This window comes from Pleurodeles waltl, chromosome 8 (assembly GCF_031143425.1).
Source record: "Pleurodeles waltl isolate 20211129_DDA chromosome 8, aPleWal1.hap1.20221129, whole genome shotgun sequence".
In the NCBI taxonomy this organism is placed as follows: Eukaryota; Metazoa; Chordata; class Amphibia; order Caudata; family Salamandridae; genus Pleurodeles; species Pleurodeles waltl.
Window position 1 is genome coordinate 2,072,325 of NC_090447.1, and position 17,245 is coordinate 2,089,569.

The 17,245-nt window shown below is 46.2% G+C and overlaps 1 protein-coding gene across 4 annotated transcripts in view; it reads left to right on the top strand.

The window, feature by feature from the left end:
- Positions 1 to 16,925, top strand: part of LOC138249652 (zinc finger protein ZFP2-like) — a 125,944-nt gene extending 109,019 nt beyond the window's left edge. For all 4 annotated transcript variants that reach the window (XM_069203608.1, XM_069203607.1, XM_069203610.1 and 1 more), the window contains one exon: positions 14,916 to 16,925. In XM_069203608.1, coding sequence (XP_069059709.1) covers positions 14,916 to 16,099 — 1,184 coding nt within the window. In that variant the 3' untranslated portion in view covers positions 16,100 to 16,925. The remainder of the gene's footprint in view (positions 1 to 14,915) is intronic.
- The last annotated feature ends 320 nt before the right edge of the window (positions 16,926 to 17,245 follow it).

Genomic DNA, 17,245 nt, shown 5'->3' on the forward strand with positions numbered 1-17,245 from the left:
AACTCAGCCACTGCAGTGAAGAAACAGTTTTGAAATCAATGCACAACATGTAAATCCAGAAAACATTCACACTGCAAAACGAAAGGGTTAGTTTAGCAGCTTCAAGATTTTTTTGGGAATCGCCTGCGACCCTCCTGTCTCCCAGTAAATTATGCTGACAAAGTAAACTAGGGATTTAAAGAAGGTACACTGAGAGGAAGCCCATTGGACATAAAATAGTGACCAGGGGAAAGAAGAAACCTGATGATGGAAACCAGGCGTGGAGCCTCGCAGGGAGGTGCGTCTGTCATGAGAGGTTAGGCTAAGCACCAAATAGTGAGGATGGGTGATGCCCAATTAAAAAAAAAAAAAAGAGTGAAAAGAGACCACTATACAAGAGGAGAGTTCCGGACCCAGCTACTGGGTGGCAGAATAATGCACAGCATATGGATCCAGTTAATTCTTCAGGCTGCAAAACTACTCCTTCAGGTAAGTAACCCATCTGATCAATAGGATGAGCAAAGAAACACTTCCTACATGTCTGTAGCATCATATGGGAGCGCAATCCCCAATATTCCTGGGCGGTCAGTGAGCTCTGGCCTCATGCAGTCGGAAGGTAATTGAGAAATGGCGTGTGGAGAGCAGTGTGGTGTGGTCACTTTTTTTCCAGTAGTGGATGATCGCAACCCAAAAGTTAGATCTCTGGAAAATCGTAACATCAGTGGTTGCCAGAGTCAGTAGAGCGATTGTGCTATGTGGCGGCCATATTGGAAGGCAGTTGGGTTAATGTGGGATAGTACCCGGAACAGAAGGGGTAATATTAGAACCTTGTGTGATACAAATAAATGCAATGCGCTCTGCCCTAGGACTTTAAGGCCTGCTGTAGGGCTGACTTACATATAATAGATACAGTAATTTAGTGGGATTGCACACAATGAGTGTGCCATGTCATGTTTTCCCTCATGGTGCGCACCATGACCTGCAGTCTGCAATTGCTGGATGTGTGCAGTTATTAGTGGGGGTTCCCTTAGGGTGGCACAATACATCATGTAGCTCTTAGGGAGCCTTTTTAGTACCCAGGTCCTAGTATCATGGGTACCATTTACTAGGGGCCTGAGTACTAGTGTGTGTGCGCCATTTGTACACAATTAGACCTTTTACCTGGTTTTAGGGAAAGAGCACTGGCACTGAGTACCTGGTTAGCAGGAACCCATTGCTCCTCGGTCAATAACCCCAGTACCGTGGCAAAAATGTGTGGGTGACCATGTCAAGAGGCACTTTTGTTCCCCACCCATGAAAGGGAATGAGAATAACCTTAAGTGTCTGCATTGGCATGGTCAGACCCAGGTTGGAGTTCCACTGTAAAGGCCATACCCTCTAGTGAGATGGACCACCTCAACAGTTTAGGGAGTGCCCCCTTCATTTGCATCAGCCATTGGAGAAGCTTGTGTTCAGTTTGAACAATAAAGTGAGTACCAAACAATTATGGTCTCTGCTTCATCAGGGACCAGATCACAGCAAAGGCTTCCCTCAATAGCACTCCAACGCTATTCTCTGGGGAGTAACCTCCTTCCAATGGAAGCAACAGGTTGATCCTGGCCATCGTTGTTGGTCTGGGATAGCGCCACTGCTGTCCCATGCTCATAGGCATTTGTCTGCACAATTAACTGCTTTCTGTAATCTGGAGCTTTCAGATTGGGTGCTGAGAACATTGCTTCATTCGGGCTGCCAAAAGCCTTTTGACAGCTCACTGCCCAGTTTACCTTCTTTGGCATCTTCTTGGCTGTGAGATCTGTGAGGGGTGCCATAACCCTTCACAAACCTCCTGTAGTACTCACTCAAGCCAAGGAATGCCCTAACTTGGGTCTGGGTTGTTGAAGTACTGAGACCTTTGGCTGTATCCATCCCCATCAATAAGTTCATCTGTCCTTGGAATGGAGTGGGCCTCTATCTTGGTGACAGCATTGAGGCCTCTATAGTCCACACAAAACCTCAGCTGTGGTTTACCTCTCTGGAATGAGGTTTAGGGACTGGGACCACTGGGCTAGCCCAGGGGCTTTCAGAGAGCAATCGCCCCAAGTTCCATCATCGTACTTACTTCTGCTCTGATGCTTTTCTTGACTTGATTAGACTGTCTGTAAATTTTGCTCTGACAGACAGGCTGTCTCCATTGTCCACATCATGTGTACACTAGGGGTCAAAGAAAAGAGCCTAGCACACTGCCTCAGGGCTTGCCTGTAGTCAGTGTGCTGTTGGGCAGTGAGTGTCTGAGAAGACGACTCCCTCAGCAGTCCCATCTGCAGGCTTGTGGGAGAGGTTCACTCTCTTCTTCCTGATCCTCATCAGTGACCATCAGCATGATCACATCAGCCCTGTTATGATGAGGTTTATGGTGGTTCATATGGATGACCCTGTGAGGGTGCCTGGGACCCCTTATTCTCTCTAGGATAGGGTAGGATCCACTCAATTTTTCCTGGAGGGCCAGGGAGCCACAGGATCCAACACCCATACCTTCTGTCCTGGCTGGTACTCCACCAGTGCAGCCTTTTGGTCAAACTATTGCTTTAGGAGCTCCTGTCTGACCCAAGGTTTTTATTTGCTTTTTCCCTGCCTTCAGCCATTCTTGAGCGGAAGCCAAGCACATAGTCCACAATTTCTTGTTTGGGCTCTTTGAGAGGCATCTCCCGGCCTTCCCTGTCAGAGTACCTTGATTCGATTTCCTCAGAGCAGAAGATAAATCCTCAGTCCTCCCAACCCAGACTACACACAACAAAATAGAATCTCCGTTTTGAGCACCCTGAAAGGGGGAAAGGGGAATGGGGTTTAGAGAGAGTGCCTGTGAGAGATGGTGTTTCTTCAGATACTCAGTCTGCCATTCACTTCTTATTTTAACTGAATAACAGCACCTGCAAAATCACAATTACTAGGGACACACTATTATAACTACATCATCCTTTTACATTTACTAACGATTAATTTCACTGACAATTACATCACTCTTACCCAGAGTTCCCTGAGGATTTGCCTCTCTCTTTCTCTATTACTGTTGGATGTTTAATAAGAATTAATAGTAAATGATTTTCTTAGAAGTTGTTCTCTGTTTTTTTTTTAAAGTGAAGATTAGCTTACTTCTCAACCTTCCTGTATATTTTGAGTTTGTTTGTCTGCACGTTCTTGAATAATTTTGAATAGTTGCTATATATATATATATATATATATATATATATATATATATATATATATATATATATATATTCATAAGAGTCAAATATGGTAGTTTAATGCGTGAAAATTGTATTTCCTGTTGTCTGTTTTATATTAACCTTTTCTGTGAATAATAATAATCTGTATGCTTCTTTAAATTCGTCGTGTTAAAATTCTCCAGTAAACTTTTTGAACTCTTGTTGATAATATCTTTATTTTCTTTAAATGTTCACAAGAGTCATTTCCAGCCAGAAACTCTTTTAAACGCTGAGAAAACTTCTGCCACTGCATTTGCTTCTAAGCAATTAAATATTATCTGTAGCTAATTCGAATAGTCCGTGAAATGCATGCGAAGCAAAGTTTGCCTCAGAAAACGTTTACCTCACAAGCGCGCTCTCAACACATCTGGATTCCTGTCACTTCACAGTTGAAGTGCGAAGCTCTCTAGCGGCACACACGTTTCATAGCGACGAGACTGAGTGCAACACTAGAACGACAACTTAGCGTTTGAACTTCTCATCGGCCATCTTGTATTCCTTTCTTCTACATTTTCTTTGCAACGTGTGTAGCACGACTCGACAAACTTTCTTCCAATAAGGACATCGCTTCTTCCACTGTGGATAGATCTTTGCCAGCACTCTTATAACTTTTCTTTTATGTTTTGCTGTTATTACATGGCAATTATGAGGGTTCTTGACATTTCCTCACTAGAATCAGTGGTCACCTAACCAGATGGCCAAATAAAGTTCAAAGGGACTAAAGTCTGCTCCCTTTTTATGGCACCTCTTTTTAGACAAAAAGCGGGCATAGCAAAAGGAAATCCTATCGCCTGAGTTTTTCAGGGAGTCGTATGATCATACTTTTTTTGGTCTTGTTGAATCTCTCAACTAGACCGTTTGTTTGTGGGTGGTATGGAGTAGTGAACGTAGAAGCCGCATCATATTCCTTCCGCATTGCTTTGAGGTAAGCAGGCATGAAAATTGTGCCTTTGTCAGAAACCATCTCCTTAGGGAAGCCCACTCTAGTAAAGATAGCGATGAGGGGTCTGGCAACTGCAGGGGCAGTGGCACTCCTAAGGAGAATTGCTTCAGGGTACCTGGTGTCATGATCCATTACCACCAGTATATATCTGTTCCCTGATGCTGTTTGAGGGTCAAGGGAACTAACAATGTCTATCCCTACTCTTTCAAAGAGAATCCCCACCACTGGAAGTGGAATTAAGGAGGTCTTTTGTCTGGCACCTGTCTGGAACTGCAAAACTACCTCACTTTTTGGGACATACTTGTCCAGTAGAAGTGGTTGAGTAACCTACTCCAGGTTTTTGCTTGACCAAGATGCCCAGCTAGGGGAATGTCATGGGCCAATGTGAGTAAAAACTCCCTGTACTGCTGAGGCTCTACCATTCTCCTAGTGGCACCGGGTTTGGGGTATCTGGCCTCCGTGTAAAGGAGTCCTTCCTCCCAGTAGGTCCTCTGGGAGCCACTGGCATCACCCTTTTCCTGTTCAGCAGCTTGCTGTCTCAGACTTTCAAGAGTAAGACAGGTCCTCTGTCCCTGGCAAAGATCTTCCCTAGAAGGTCCCCCTGGGTTTAGGAGCTCTGCCATGTAAGGCCCCAGTTACTGGGGCTCAGTTCCCTCAAAGGCTAACAGTTCTTCTAACTGAGGAGAGGGGACCTGAGCTTGTGTCTCATCAGAAGTTGGTTTCCCAGGCTTCTTGCCTTTTCTCTTGGAGGCTTGGCCCGTTATTCCAGGCTCCAACACCTCTTTTTCACCCAGGGCTTTCCTCTGTGCTCCGGTTTTGATGCAAATCCATTCAGGTATTTCCATGCATGGCTTTTCAGTTTTCAGCTCTACCTCAGCCCATGCTGAGGTCTCCAGATCATTACCTAGCAGACATTCTATTGAGATTGCAGAGGACGCAACCGCCTTCTTCTGGCCAGTAACCTCTCCCCATTCCAATCAATCAATATATTTATACAGCGCACTATGTACCCGTTAGGGTTTCAAGGCGCGGGGGTGGGGGGTGCGCTGCTACTGGTCGAAGAGACCGGTCTTGAGGAGTCTTCTGAAGGTGAGTAGGTCCTGGGTTAGTCGCAGGTTGGTTGGGAGAGTGTTCCATGTTTTGGCAGCGAGGTAGGAGAAGGATCTGCCTCCGGATGTCTTTCGGTGAATGCGGGGGACGGTGGCGAGGGCGAGGTCTGCGGAGCGGAGCTGTCGGATGGGGGTGTAGAAGTGGAGTCTCTTGTTGAGGTAAGCAGGTCCGGTGTTGTGGAGTGCTTTGTGTGCGTGGGTGAGGAGCTTGAATGTGATCCTCTTGTCAACGGGGAGCCAGTGGAGTTTTCTCAGCTGGGGGGTGATGTGGTTGCAGCGAGGTACGTTGAGGATCAGTCGGGCGGATGCGTTTTGGATGCGTTGGAGGCACCGTAGGTGTTTTGTCAGGATGCCTGTGTATAGTGCGTTGCCGTAGTCTAGCCTGCTGCTGACGAGGGCCTGTGTTACTGTTTTTCTTGTGTCTGTTGGGATCCACTTGTAGATCCTGCGGAGCATGCGGAGAGTGTTGTAGCAGGAGGAGGAGACTGCGTTGACCTGTTTTGACAAGGAGAGGGAGGAGTCGAGGATGAAGCCCAGATTGAGTGCGTGGTCGGTCGGTGTTGGTAGGGTTCCTAGAGATGTTGGCCACCAGGAGTCGTCCCAGGCAGAGGGGTTGGGTCCAAGGATGAGGACCTCTGTCTTGTCCGAGTTCAGTTTCAGGCGGCTGTTTTCTCATCCATTCAGCAACGGCCTGCATTCCCTCGTGGAGGTTGGACTTGGCGGTGTGCGGGTCCTTGGTGAGAGAGAGGATGAGCTGGGTGTCGTCGGTGTAGGAGATGATGTTGAGGTTGTATCGGCGGGCTACTTGGGCGAGGGGTGCCATGTAGATGTTGAATAATGTTGGGCTGAGGGATGAGCCCTGGGGTACGCCGCAGATGATTTTGGTGGCTTTGGAGCGGAAGGGGGGGAGGCGGACTCTCTTGGGTTCTGTCGGAGAGGAAGGATGTAGTCCACTTGAGGGCTTTCTCTTGTATTCCGGCTTCGAGGAGGCGGGTTCTCAGAGTGTGATGGCATACCGTGTCGAAGGTGGATGATAGGTCCAGGAGGATGAGGGCTGATGTTTCGCCGTTGTCCATTTGGCGTCTGATGTCGTCTGTGGCGGCGAGGAGCACGGTCTCGATGCTGTGATTTTGTTGTAAGCCAGATTGGGAGGGGTCCAGGATGTCGTTGTTTTCGAGGTGGCGAGTCAGTTGTGCGTTGACGATTTTCTCGATGACCTTCGATTTTCTTGATGACCATGCCAAGGTCACCATAGCTATGGGATGAACCTTGACAATGTTATCAACATCAATAACTGGATAATTCTGGCCAGTTATGTATTGCTCTGGGGAAATCAGTTTTTTAGTCACCATGGTGACACTTGCGTCTGTATCTCTTAGTACTTCCACTTCAACCCCATTGATATGTGGCTTTTGTCTGTATTTCTCTAGGTTACTGGACCAGACAGCCAGGGTAGCTACATCCACCCCGCCCCCAGAGATTAGATTGGCTTCAGTGTGCTCTCTAACCTGGTCAGGGTACTCCCAAGTATCCCATCTGGAGACTCACCACCCCAATAGAGGTGAAGGGAGTACTAGTGGAGGCCTTTTCAGAACAGGAAGTGTCCCCAGTTTGGTGTCTGTTGGCCTTATAGTTGAAACACCAAGCATTTTTGGGATCCCAGTTCTTACGCAGGTACCCACCCTTTGATTGCAGAGAGTCTTGGAACCCACCTTCCTGAGCAGATTGAGAAGACTCTTTGGATTTTTCCTGTTTGTGCCCACCATCTTTTTCCTGGGGGGGGGGGGATTAGGAACCCCTTTCCTTGGGCCACTTCCATCATGGGCCTTCCTGGACACCTTTGATTTGACTCCGTGGCCAGCCTTCTTCCTCAGCTCTTGGGGAGATACTAACCCCAGATCCACTAGATAATGATGTATGTTTTCCGAGGTACAGTTACCCAACAGATGCGCCTTCATAATTGTGCACTTTCATACCTTTTAACCAACCTCCTAGTGTTTTGGCTGAAAAGTCAACAAAATCTACCCAGGACTGACTCGAGGTTTTGTGAGTCTCCCTGTATTCTTCAGTTGTGAGTTCAAAGTCCTCAATCAGGATGTCCTTCATGAGGTCATAGGTCTTGGCATCTTCTCAAGTGTCAGGAATGTATCCCTGCACTTGCCTGAGAAAAGCTCCCAAAGTAGAGACCCCGGGTAGATCTGGTTGAGCTTTCTCATCTTACAAGCCCTTTCAAAGACTGTAAACCATAAACCATTTGATGACATCATCACCCTCAACATATTTGGGAATAACCCCTTTGAGGATTTTAAAGTCAAAAGATTCCACTCTCCCCCTGTTTACTTTGTTGCTGCAACCGTTCATGGGGTATGGACCGAATTAAGCCCCTTCTGTTTCTATGGCCAACATGTTGTCCTCGAGTGCTACTCTTTTCAGCTAGTCTCTCCAGTTCTAAGTCTGGATTCTTCTGTGGACCTCGAGGAGCCTGGCCTAGCTCCAGGTACAGTTTTGGGGTAGAAGTTTCTATTGTTTTCCTCTCCCTCTGGGTCGTTGGTAGGTGATCCCTTCACATGAGGACTGTTTTCAGGCTCATCTTAACTGTCTGGATCTTCCTCTATATTGCCTGTGTGTTCTTGTAATTCCTGGGCTTTACTGAACTTTGCAAGCAACTTCTGGAGTTGTGCCTTTGGTCAAGGCTGTTACAATTTTGCAAGCCTTGCAGAGAACCTTTAGCTGCTTCATACTAAGATGCAGGTAAGTGGTGAGGTTGAGTTCCTCAACTCTATCCTTTGAGGTTGACATGTTTGTAAAGTATACATACAATATCAAACAATGAGGAGTGTGGCTGTGTGTGGAAGGTGCGCACTTCCAAAGGCTTTTGTTTAATAGAATACAAAGTTAATGACAGCAAAGTCTCTTCGTGGAGAAAGGGAGTGCTCAAGTGGTTAAACACCCAGCCACAGGGTGTGAAAAGCTGTTGCCCATGTGGGTTCCAGTCCATGTAAATGATATGAAAACCACGGCACATCACATGATCATAGTATGAGACATTCTATTATTTAATGGTGTTTTGAAAGGTAAAGTTGCGTAAAAGGAGTTCCATATTCCAAGCCGGTTCGACAAATTCTATCAGTATGTCAGAAAGATGAACGGAATTGCGGGACCATGGTAAGTCTGTTGCCGGTCTGTAAGTTGTTTCGTTCGAGTGCCGTGGAAGTAAAGTAGCTAGGACCTTTTTAGAAATTACAAAAAAATCTAAACCAATTTTTAAGGCCTAACTGTAAAGAAATGGCTCCCTGTTGCAGTTACCCCCCACTTTTTGCCTGATACTGATGCTGACTTGACTGAGAAGTGTGCTGGGACCCTGCTAACCAGGCCCCAGCACCAGTATTCTTTCACCTAAAATGTACAGTTGTTTCCACAATTGGCACAACCCTGGCACCCAGGTAAGTCCCTTGTAACTGGTACCCCTGGTACCAAGGGCCCTGATGCCAGGGAAGGTCTCTAAGGGCTGCAGCATGTCTTATGCCACCCTAGGGACCCCTCACTCAGCACAGACACACTGCTTGCCAGCTTGTGTGTGCTGGTGAGGACAAAACGAGTAAGTCGACATGGCACTCCCCTCAGGGTGCCATGCCAACCTCACACTGCCTGTGGCATAGGTAAGTCACCCCTCTAGCAGGCCTTTCAGCCCTAAGGCAGGGTGCACTATACCACCGGTGAGGGCATAGGCATGAGCACTATGCCCCTACAGTGTCTAAGCAAAACCTTAGACATTGTAAGTGCAGGGTAGCCATAAGAATATATGGTCTGGGAGTCTGTCAAAAACGAACTCCACAGCTCCATAATGGCTACACTGAATACTGGGAAGTTTAGTATCAAACCTCTCAGAATAATAAACCCACACTGATGCCAGTGTTGGATTTATTAAAATAATTCACACAGAGGGCATCTTAGAGATACCCCCTGTATTTTACCCAATTGTTCAGTGTAGGACTGACTGGTCTGTGCCACCCTGCTGCTGAGAGACGAGTTTCTGACCCCATGCGGTGAGAGCCTGTGTGCTCTCTGAGAACAGAAACAAAGCCTGCTCTGGGTGGAGGTGCTTCACACCTCCCCCCTGCAGGAACTGTAACACCTATCAGTGAGCTTCAAAGGCTCAAGCTTCGTGTTACAATGCCCCAGGGCACTCCAGCTAGTGGAGATGCCCGCCTCCTGGACCCAGCCCCCACTTTTGGCGGCAAGTCCAGGAGAGATAGTGAGAAAAACAAGGAGGAGTCACTGGCCAGTCAGGACAGCCCCTAAGGTGTCCTGAGCTGAGGTGACTCTGACTTTTAGAAATCCTCCATCTTGCAGATGGAGGATTCCCCCAATAGGGATAGGAATGTGACCCCCTCCCCTTAAGAGGAGGCACAAAGAGGGTGTACCCACCCTCAGGGCTAGTAGCCATTGGCTACTAACCCCCCAGACCTAAACACGCCCTTAAATTTAGTATTTAAGGGCTCCCCTGAACCTAAGAATTTAGATTCCTCAAACTACAAGAAGAAGAGGACTGCTGAGCTGAAAAACCCCTGCAGAGGAAGAACAGAAGACACCAACTGCTTTGGCCCCAGACTTACCGGCCTGTCTCCTGCCTTCCAAAGATACCTGCCCCAGCGATGCTTTCCAAGGGACCGGCGACCTCTGAATCCTCTGAGGACTGCCCTGCTTCAAGAAAGACCAGAAACTCCTGAGGACAGCGGCACTGCTCCAAAAGAACTCCAACTTTGTTACAGAGGAGCAGATTTAAAGACCCCTGCAAATCCCCGCAAGAAGCGTGAGACTTGCAACACTGCACCCGGCGACCCCGACTCGACTGGTGGAGAACCAACACCTCAGGGAGGACCCTCCGACAACTCCAAGACCGTGAGTAACCAAAGTTGTCCCCCCTTAAGCCCCCACAGCGACGCCTGCAGAGGGAATCCCGAGGCTCCCCCTGACCGCGACTGCCTGAACCTAAAGTCCCGACGGCTGGAAAAGACCCTGCACCCGCAGCCCCCAGCACCTGAAGGAACGGAACTTCTGTGCAGGAGTGACCCGCAGGAGGCCCTCTCCTTTGCCCAGGTGGTGGCTACCCCGAGGAGCCCCCCCCCTTGCCTGCCTGCACCGCTGAAGAGACCCCTTGGTCTCCCATTGAAAACCCGACGCGTGTTTGCACACTGCACCCGGCCGCCCCCGCGCCGCTGAGGGTGTACTTTTTGTGCTGACTTGTGTCCCCCCCCCCCGGTGCCCTACAAAACCCCCCTGGTCTGCCCTCCGAAGACGCAGGTACTTACCTGCTGGCAGACTGGAACCGGGGCACCCCCTTCTCTCCATTGAAGCCTATGTGTTTTGGGCACCTCTTTGACCTCTGCACCTGACCGGCCCTGAGCTGCTGGTGTGGTAACTTTGGGGTTGCTCTGAACCCCCAACGGTAGGCTACTTTGGACCCAAAACTGAAACCTGTAAGTGACTTACTTACCTGTGAAAACTAACAATACTTTACCTCCCCCAGGAACTGTGAAAATTGCACTGTCCACTTTTAAAACAGCTATTTGTGTTTTATATGAAAAGTATATATGCTACTGTAATTATTCAAAGTTCCTAAAGTACTTACCTGCAATACCTTTCAAATGAGATATTACATGTAGAATTTGAACCTGTGGTTCTTAAAATAAACTAAGAAAATATATTTTTCTATAACAAAACCTATTGGCTGGATTTGTCTCTGAGTGTGTGTTCCTCATTTATTGCCTGTGTGTATGTACAACAAATGCTTAACACTACTCCTTTGATAAGCCTACTGCTCGACCACACTACCACAAAATAGAGCATTAGTATTATCTCTTTTTGCCACTATCTTACCTCTAAGGGGAACCCTTGGACTCTGTGCATACTATTCCTTACTTTGAAATAGTGCATACAGAGCCAACTTCCTACACTAACTAACTAGTATCCTTTTTATATTGATTTCTAAATAGTTGGGCTAGGGGACTTAACACAAGGCCCTAACAGTTCATGTTTGAAATTTGGAAAAATCTGAAGAATTGGAAAAAATGCTTTTTTGTCCAATGTCAATTGTGAGTTTCTTAGTGGAAACACCTATTAACAGAGTGGTATTAGCAAATGCCAAGCTCTGAAGGACACGGTTTAGTACCCAGGCCGAAGGTACCAGAGGTACCATTTACTAGAGATATACAGAGGTACAAGAGTGGGTGCCTATTATGTACAATTAGGCCTTTTACCTGGGGGCCTGGTTAGCAGGACCCAGTACACCTCAGTCGAAAAACCTCCGTACCAGTGGCAAAAAAGTGGGGGTGACCATGTAAAAAGGGGCACATTCCTACACAGATGTATGGTTTGGACTTTTTGGCTTTCACCTTCTGCATCAATTAAGCCATCTTTCTCCCGGTATGTGGTTCATAGCGCTCCACCTCATGTCCAGACGCTGTAGATTGCCTCCCTAGCTTCCCTTCGCTGTGGTGAGGGGACTATGAACATTATGGCCACCAACAGCACAAATGAGCTAAAACCCACCTTCAGAGTTTTGCTTAGTGAAGTTGTTGTTGTGCATCTAAGAACTTGATGCATTTCTTCTGCGATTGATATGAAACAAGGTCTCTAAACATGAGTTCATTGTAACAGTCTAATAAGCTAAAAAGATGAACAGTATTAGATCTGAGTCTTTCTTCACTGGAAGTCACTCATGCTAAGACATCTACAAAGGACACTGGTGTGGCGTGGGAAGGATTCTCGTTGCAGCTTTCATTGTTTCAGGCTTCCCATGGGCCACTGCTGCTGACCCCACCCCCCCAACATGTATATCACCCAAAGTACGAGGTTTTTCAGTCAGTTGGAGCAAAACATAAAATTGAATGTTTAAAAAAAAAAAGATAAATATAACTGACATTCTGTCCAGTAATTCAATAATAACATCACGTAAGCATTTGAAAATAAATAGGAGCCACTCAGCTGCTATGTCTATATTCTACAATTTAGAATGTGTAATGCAAAAACATCCCAGGGAGTTGATTCTTGATATCCTTGTTTGTCGGGGGCTTTAGCAGACCTGACTGTGAGGGGCCTGTAAGGAGGTTATTGTAGGTGGCAAGTGTTAGACCTGGTATCCCCAGACGTTTTTGCCTATACCTCCTGTTTTGTTGCTCTATCTTTTTGTTGGTCTTAGGACTCTAAGCACTTTACCACTGCTGGCCAGTGCTGAAGTGCATGTGCTTCTCCCCTACAACATGGTAACATTAGCGTATCCAGAATTGGCATATTTCATTTACCTATAAATCCCTTGTAGGCTGGTATGCTATATACCCAGGGCCTGTCAATTAAGTACTACTAGTGGGCCTGCGGCATAGATTGTGCCACCCACTCAAGTAGCTCTGTAAACATGTCTCGGGCCTCCCACAGCAGATCCTGTATCAGCAGTCTCACCCTTAAGGTTACTTTCTCATGTCCTGATAATCGAAAAACTCCCCCAAAAAGTTTTCATTACAGTGGAGCCTGCCCCTTTCATAGGCCAGAATTTGAAATTCCTTATATTTCATTCTAGCTTTAATTCCTGATCAGAAAGGAGTAGCTGCATCATGTTTAGTATCATTGGAATGGTAATAAGTCCTCTCTCCTGATGAGGTCGGATTTATTGTTAGTATTTTGGAAATGCCACTTTTAGAAAGTAGGCATTTCTCTGCACTCTCTGCCCTAGGTGCCCACAGCCCATCTCCAGTACACGTCTCGCTTGGGTTAGGTGCGAGCCACACTTATGCATTCCCTTTAGACACCCACAACACAGGATACTCAACTGCATCTGCATACTGGTGGGTCTTCCTGGAGAGGAGGTTGGGAAGGGCTCACGCTTGCATCTCAAAGGGTAGTGTCTAGAGTCCACACAAAGGGGATGATTACCTAGTCTGATAGTCTGGAGCGAGGCTGACCTGAAAGGTGGACCTGTGCACTTTACATGAACTCTTTGTAGTCCTTGTGCAGAGGAGCCCCTAGCACCATCTTTTTTGGCACATTCCTCTTTTCTTGCGCATTGATCTTACTACCTTTAGCCTGCAAAGTTACGTATTGCTGTATCATATTGAGCTAAACACGATGTGACCTCTTTGTCTGTTAGTTATCCTGCTTCCCTTGCAGAGTATCTGCAGTGGTTTGTTGTCTGCCCATAAAAATGTATTTGGATTGAACTCCACCCTGATAACTGTTGTGTTTTTCCTTTTTCTGCGTGTCTGAACTGCCTTCTTGAGTGTGTTGCTGTCTCATTAGCCATTGACGGGTGTCTTTCTCGAGCCCAAGTACTCCTGGTATGCACACTTGCAGCGCTGTGCTGCTTATGTCTGTGCCTCTATATGCTGTTGTATTACGCATTCATAATTATTAATAACATGGCTCTGTTTTCTGGATCAGTATTTCAGCTCAGCCACTCGCCACCACTAATGCCACTCATCATGGTCCCACTTTATGGCCACATGTGTGCCTTTTAGATGAGCGGAGTGCCTCCTTCTTGCCCACCAGGAACTCTTTCATGTTACCAGATGTCTTCCTGCAGTGAGAGGGAGGGGCTGGTGCCTATGCTGCTTCCAGACTGTATCATCCAGACTCCTGCAGCCTTGCTCCCAGCGTTTCGAACATCTGTTAAGCAGCTGGCTTCCAGAGCTTGTCTAGAATTTTCAGGGAGTTATTTGGGAATTCCAATGCTCCTCTGAGCGTCGAGGTACCGCCCACCTGTTTCTCAGTGTTCTGGACTTGCTGGGATTGGTTTGCTGACTTCTCTGAACCAGAACATGGCTGATTGGGAGCTGCACTAGTAATAATAGGGATCTCATTATTAGTGGCCTTTTAATGTGGATGTTGGCGTAAACCAGAGTTTCCATTTATATTAATATTATGAGGCATGGCGTTATACCACATTATTCTTTCCAGGTATAAGTCTTCCAGATCAAACCTGGGGCAATTTGTCCCAAAAACAGACATGTAAGTTCAGAATACCTTTTGAACCCGGCACAGTACACCAACACACCAGGATGTAATTCCTGATTCCATAGTGAGATACGCACTATTACTTGTGATCCCCTGTAGATACCTCATGCTAGAATTACCAAAACCTCTCGTATTGGTGTAACCTGGGGTGATAGTCCCACAGCAACAACAGAGCCCCTCCAGATGTGAAAAATATGAAATGTCATTTGTGAGTTTCCCAGATCATGCCGCTACTACTTTGAAAAAATGTTTACTGGGCAGGGATTCAAGAAATAATGGACACGTAAATGTGTCATCTTTGTAGAAGTCAGTTATCCTCTGGGAGGAATGAGCATTAATGTTCATATCAGGTAAAATCTTAAGTGTCAATCATAGCAGGGAAGACTGATGTTGAATGGGCATGGATAAGGTTTGCCTCTCTCCAGCTGTTACAGCAAAGTTGATGAATAGTAGTGACTCACTGGGACAGGCCTGCTTGTGTTTACTTCACCTGTGTTCTACATATTTTAGATTAGTGTTGTGATTAACTTCAAATGTGCCCAAGTATTCCTGAATCCCTTCCGGCGTGTCTATTCTGATAGCACTAACGCTTCAAGATGCTCAGATTTTATTTCTGATTCTGTTTCCATCCAACAGGGACCGAGTTGTGGCGAGTGTCAGAAGAAGATAATCAAGTAATTCCTGTTAAACGGCACCTGGACCAAACACTGGTCAGGAATGAGGTTCTTCCATGTTCACAACAAGGACTAGCAAAAACCATCTTCGAAAGTACACTCAGCCCATCGCTTGATTGTGAAGGAAGTGATGGCTCATCCAGGCACCGAGGAGTGCACACAGAGGAGGCCCCGCAGACCTGTAATAAGACGGACAGTTTGGATGATGAGCCAGCTCTGAACAGTGACACGGATAGCACTGATGAGTTGACACCAGAAGTACGTGCACAAAGATGTCTTGAGAGCAGCAAAAGCACAAGGCAGTCCTCTCCCGTGAGCCGGAAACATTTTCGATGTAAAGTAGGGAAATTCTTTCAGTGCAAAGAATGTGGAAAGACCTACAGCTTTTTGAGAAGTTTGAAGCTGCACCAGCGCAAACATTCAGCCTCGGCAAATAAGAAAAAAGATGCCGGTGCTGCAGCACTAAACCAGAGTGACATTAAACCAGGAAGTGCGATTAGGCCAAAAAGAGAGAAGCCATTTGAATGTGATGAATGCGGGAAGCGGTTTTGTAAAGAAAAGTTTCTTAACCGACATAAGAAGGAGCACACTGATGACACGGTGCACGAATGCACGGTATGTGGGAAAATCTTCGCACAGGCGTCCTATCGTATGCATCACGAGAGACTGGTGCATGCCAAAGAGAAGGCTTATAAATGTGGAGTATGTGAGAAGGCGTTTAGAGGGCCTTCAGACTTGAAACGACACCGTAAGACTCACTCTGGAGAGAAACCCTACCAGTGCAGCGAGTGCGGAAAGAGTTTCAGTATGATAGATTATCTGAAGGTGCACCAGAAAATCCACACTGGGGAGACACGCTGTATATGCAGTGAGTGTGGCAAGTGTTTCTCCAGAGTGTCCTACCTGAAAACACACAATCGGATACACACTGGAGAGAAACCTTATACCTGTCCTGAATGTGGGAAGAGTTTCATTGACACTTTGCGTCTGGCCCGGCATAGGCTGACACACAAAGGAAAGAAACCCTTTCAATGCACTGAGTGCGGGAAAAGCTTCACTAGTAAAATAAATGTAACGCGACACGAGAGAAAACATGCAACTAAACTCATGACTGAAGAAAAAAATCTAACTATAGAATTAAAATGATGCCGGAGAACTTGCATTGACAGTGAATGTTACATCAAATGACATGGCTGATGGATGACATGTCTTCATGTTATCACATACTTGTGAAAACAACACAAAAAGACTGAAAGACATGTTGAAGGTCACATACGATCTGCAGAGGTTTGTGGCGTCAGATTACTTCAGAGTGGCTTCAATGACATGCACATGCAGAGGAGAGTTCTTGCTGTATGTGTAGGAGCATAAACAGATCTGCGTGAACTCCAGAAGAGTATTATCCTTCTCACAGTACGAGTGCAGACACACAAGCCCCTTCAGGTATGACCTCGTTCATAAATGGAGGTCATTCGTGTTGTAGGAGGAATGAGTAAGGAGTTTCTGGTCGACTAAACCCTATCTAGAGAATAATCCCAGAAGTTCAAAGATCCCTGAAACACCATCCTCTACACAGTTGGAGTTAGAGCACGGAACAGTACGTAATGTCACAAAGCACACAAAAGGAATCACATGATGATAGCCAAAATGCCCAAATTGATTCTTGTTGTGTAACATGGGCATCCACTGTGTGTCCTTCCCTGCCTGGGTGAGGATACGCAAACAATGTAGAGAAAGTAAGGAACAGAATTTGCAAAGTATTTAAGAAAATGTTTAAGACAAGTTATCAACTGAAAGGAAAGTTAGACTTTGGAATCCTACAGCATTTCTCGAAGTAAATAGTTGATGCTCAATCTATTTTAAGATTTAAGTTTCTAATTCATATTGTCTTTTATGAGACGTTCAGAAACATTAATGTAGAATCTATTGAAGGTGTTGCCTTTTGTAGAAGTAAACATTTGAAAAACACAAATGTTTTTTATTTGCAGTTTTATAAAACACATACAAGGCTTGGGGAGGGGCATCTCAGAGCTCTGTAAACATCCATAGGAAAGCTACAAAAATAATGAATCATTTAAGTATTCTAGATGCTGGGGAAACATCATAAATCTATAGACTACTAAAGGGGAGCCCCAAGATTATACTGACTGCACAACATTAACATTAATAAGGGGAGTATCAGTAGGAGTTTCAAGTTCTTGATTGCAGTGAACGAGGAATTTTTGAGTAACTCTGGAGAAACTGAGTTCCATATTACCACTCCCATCACTTTCGGTCGTTCCTGGGCCTGCC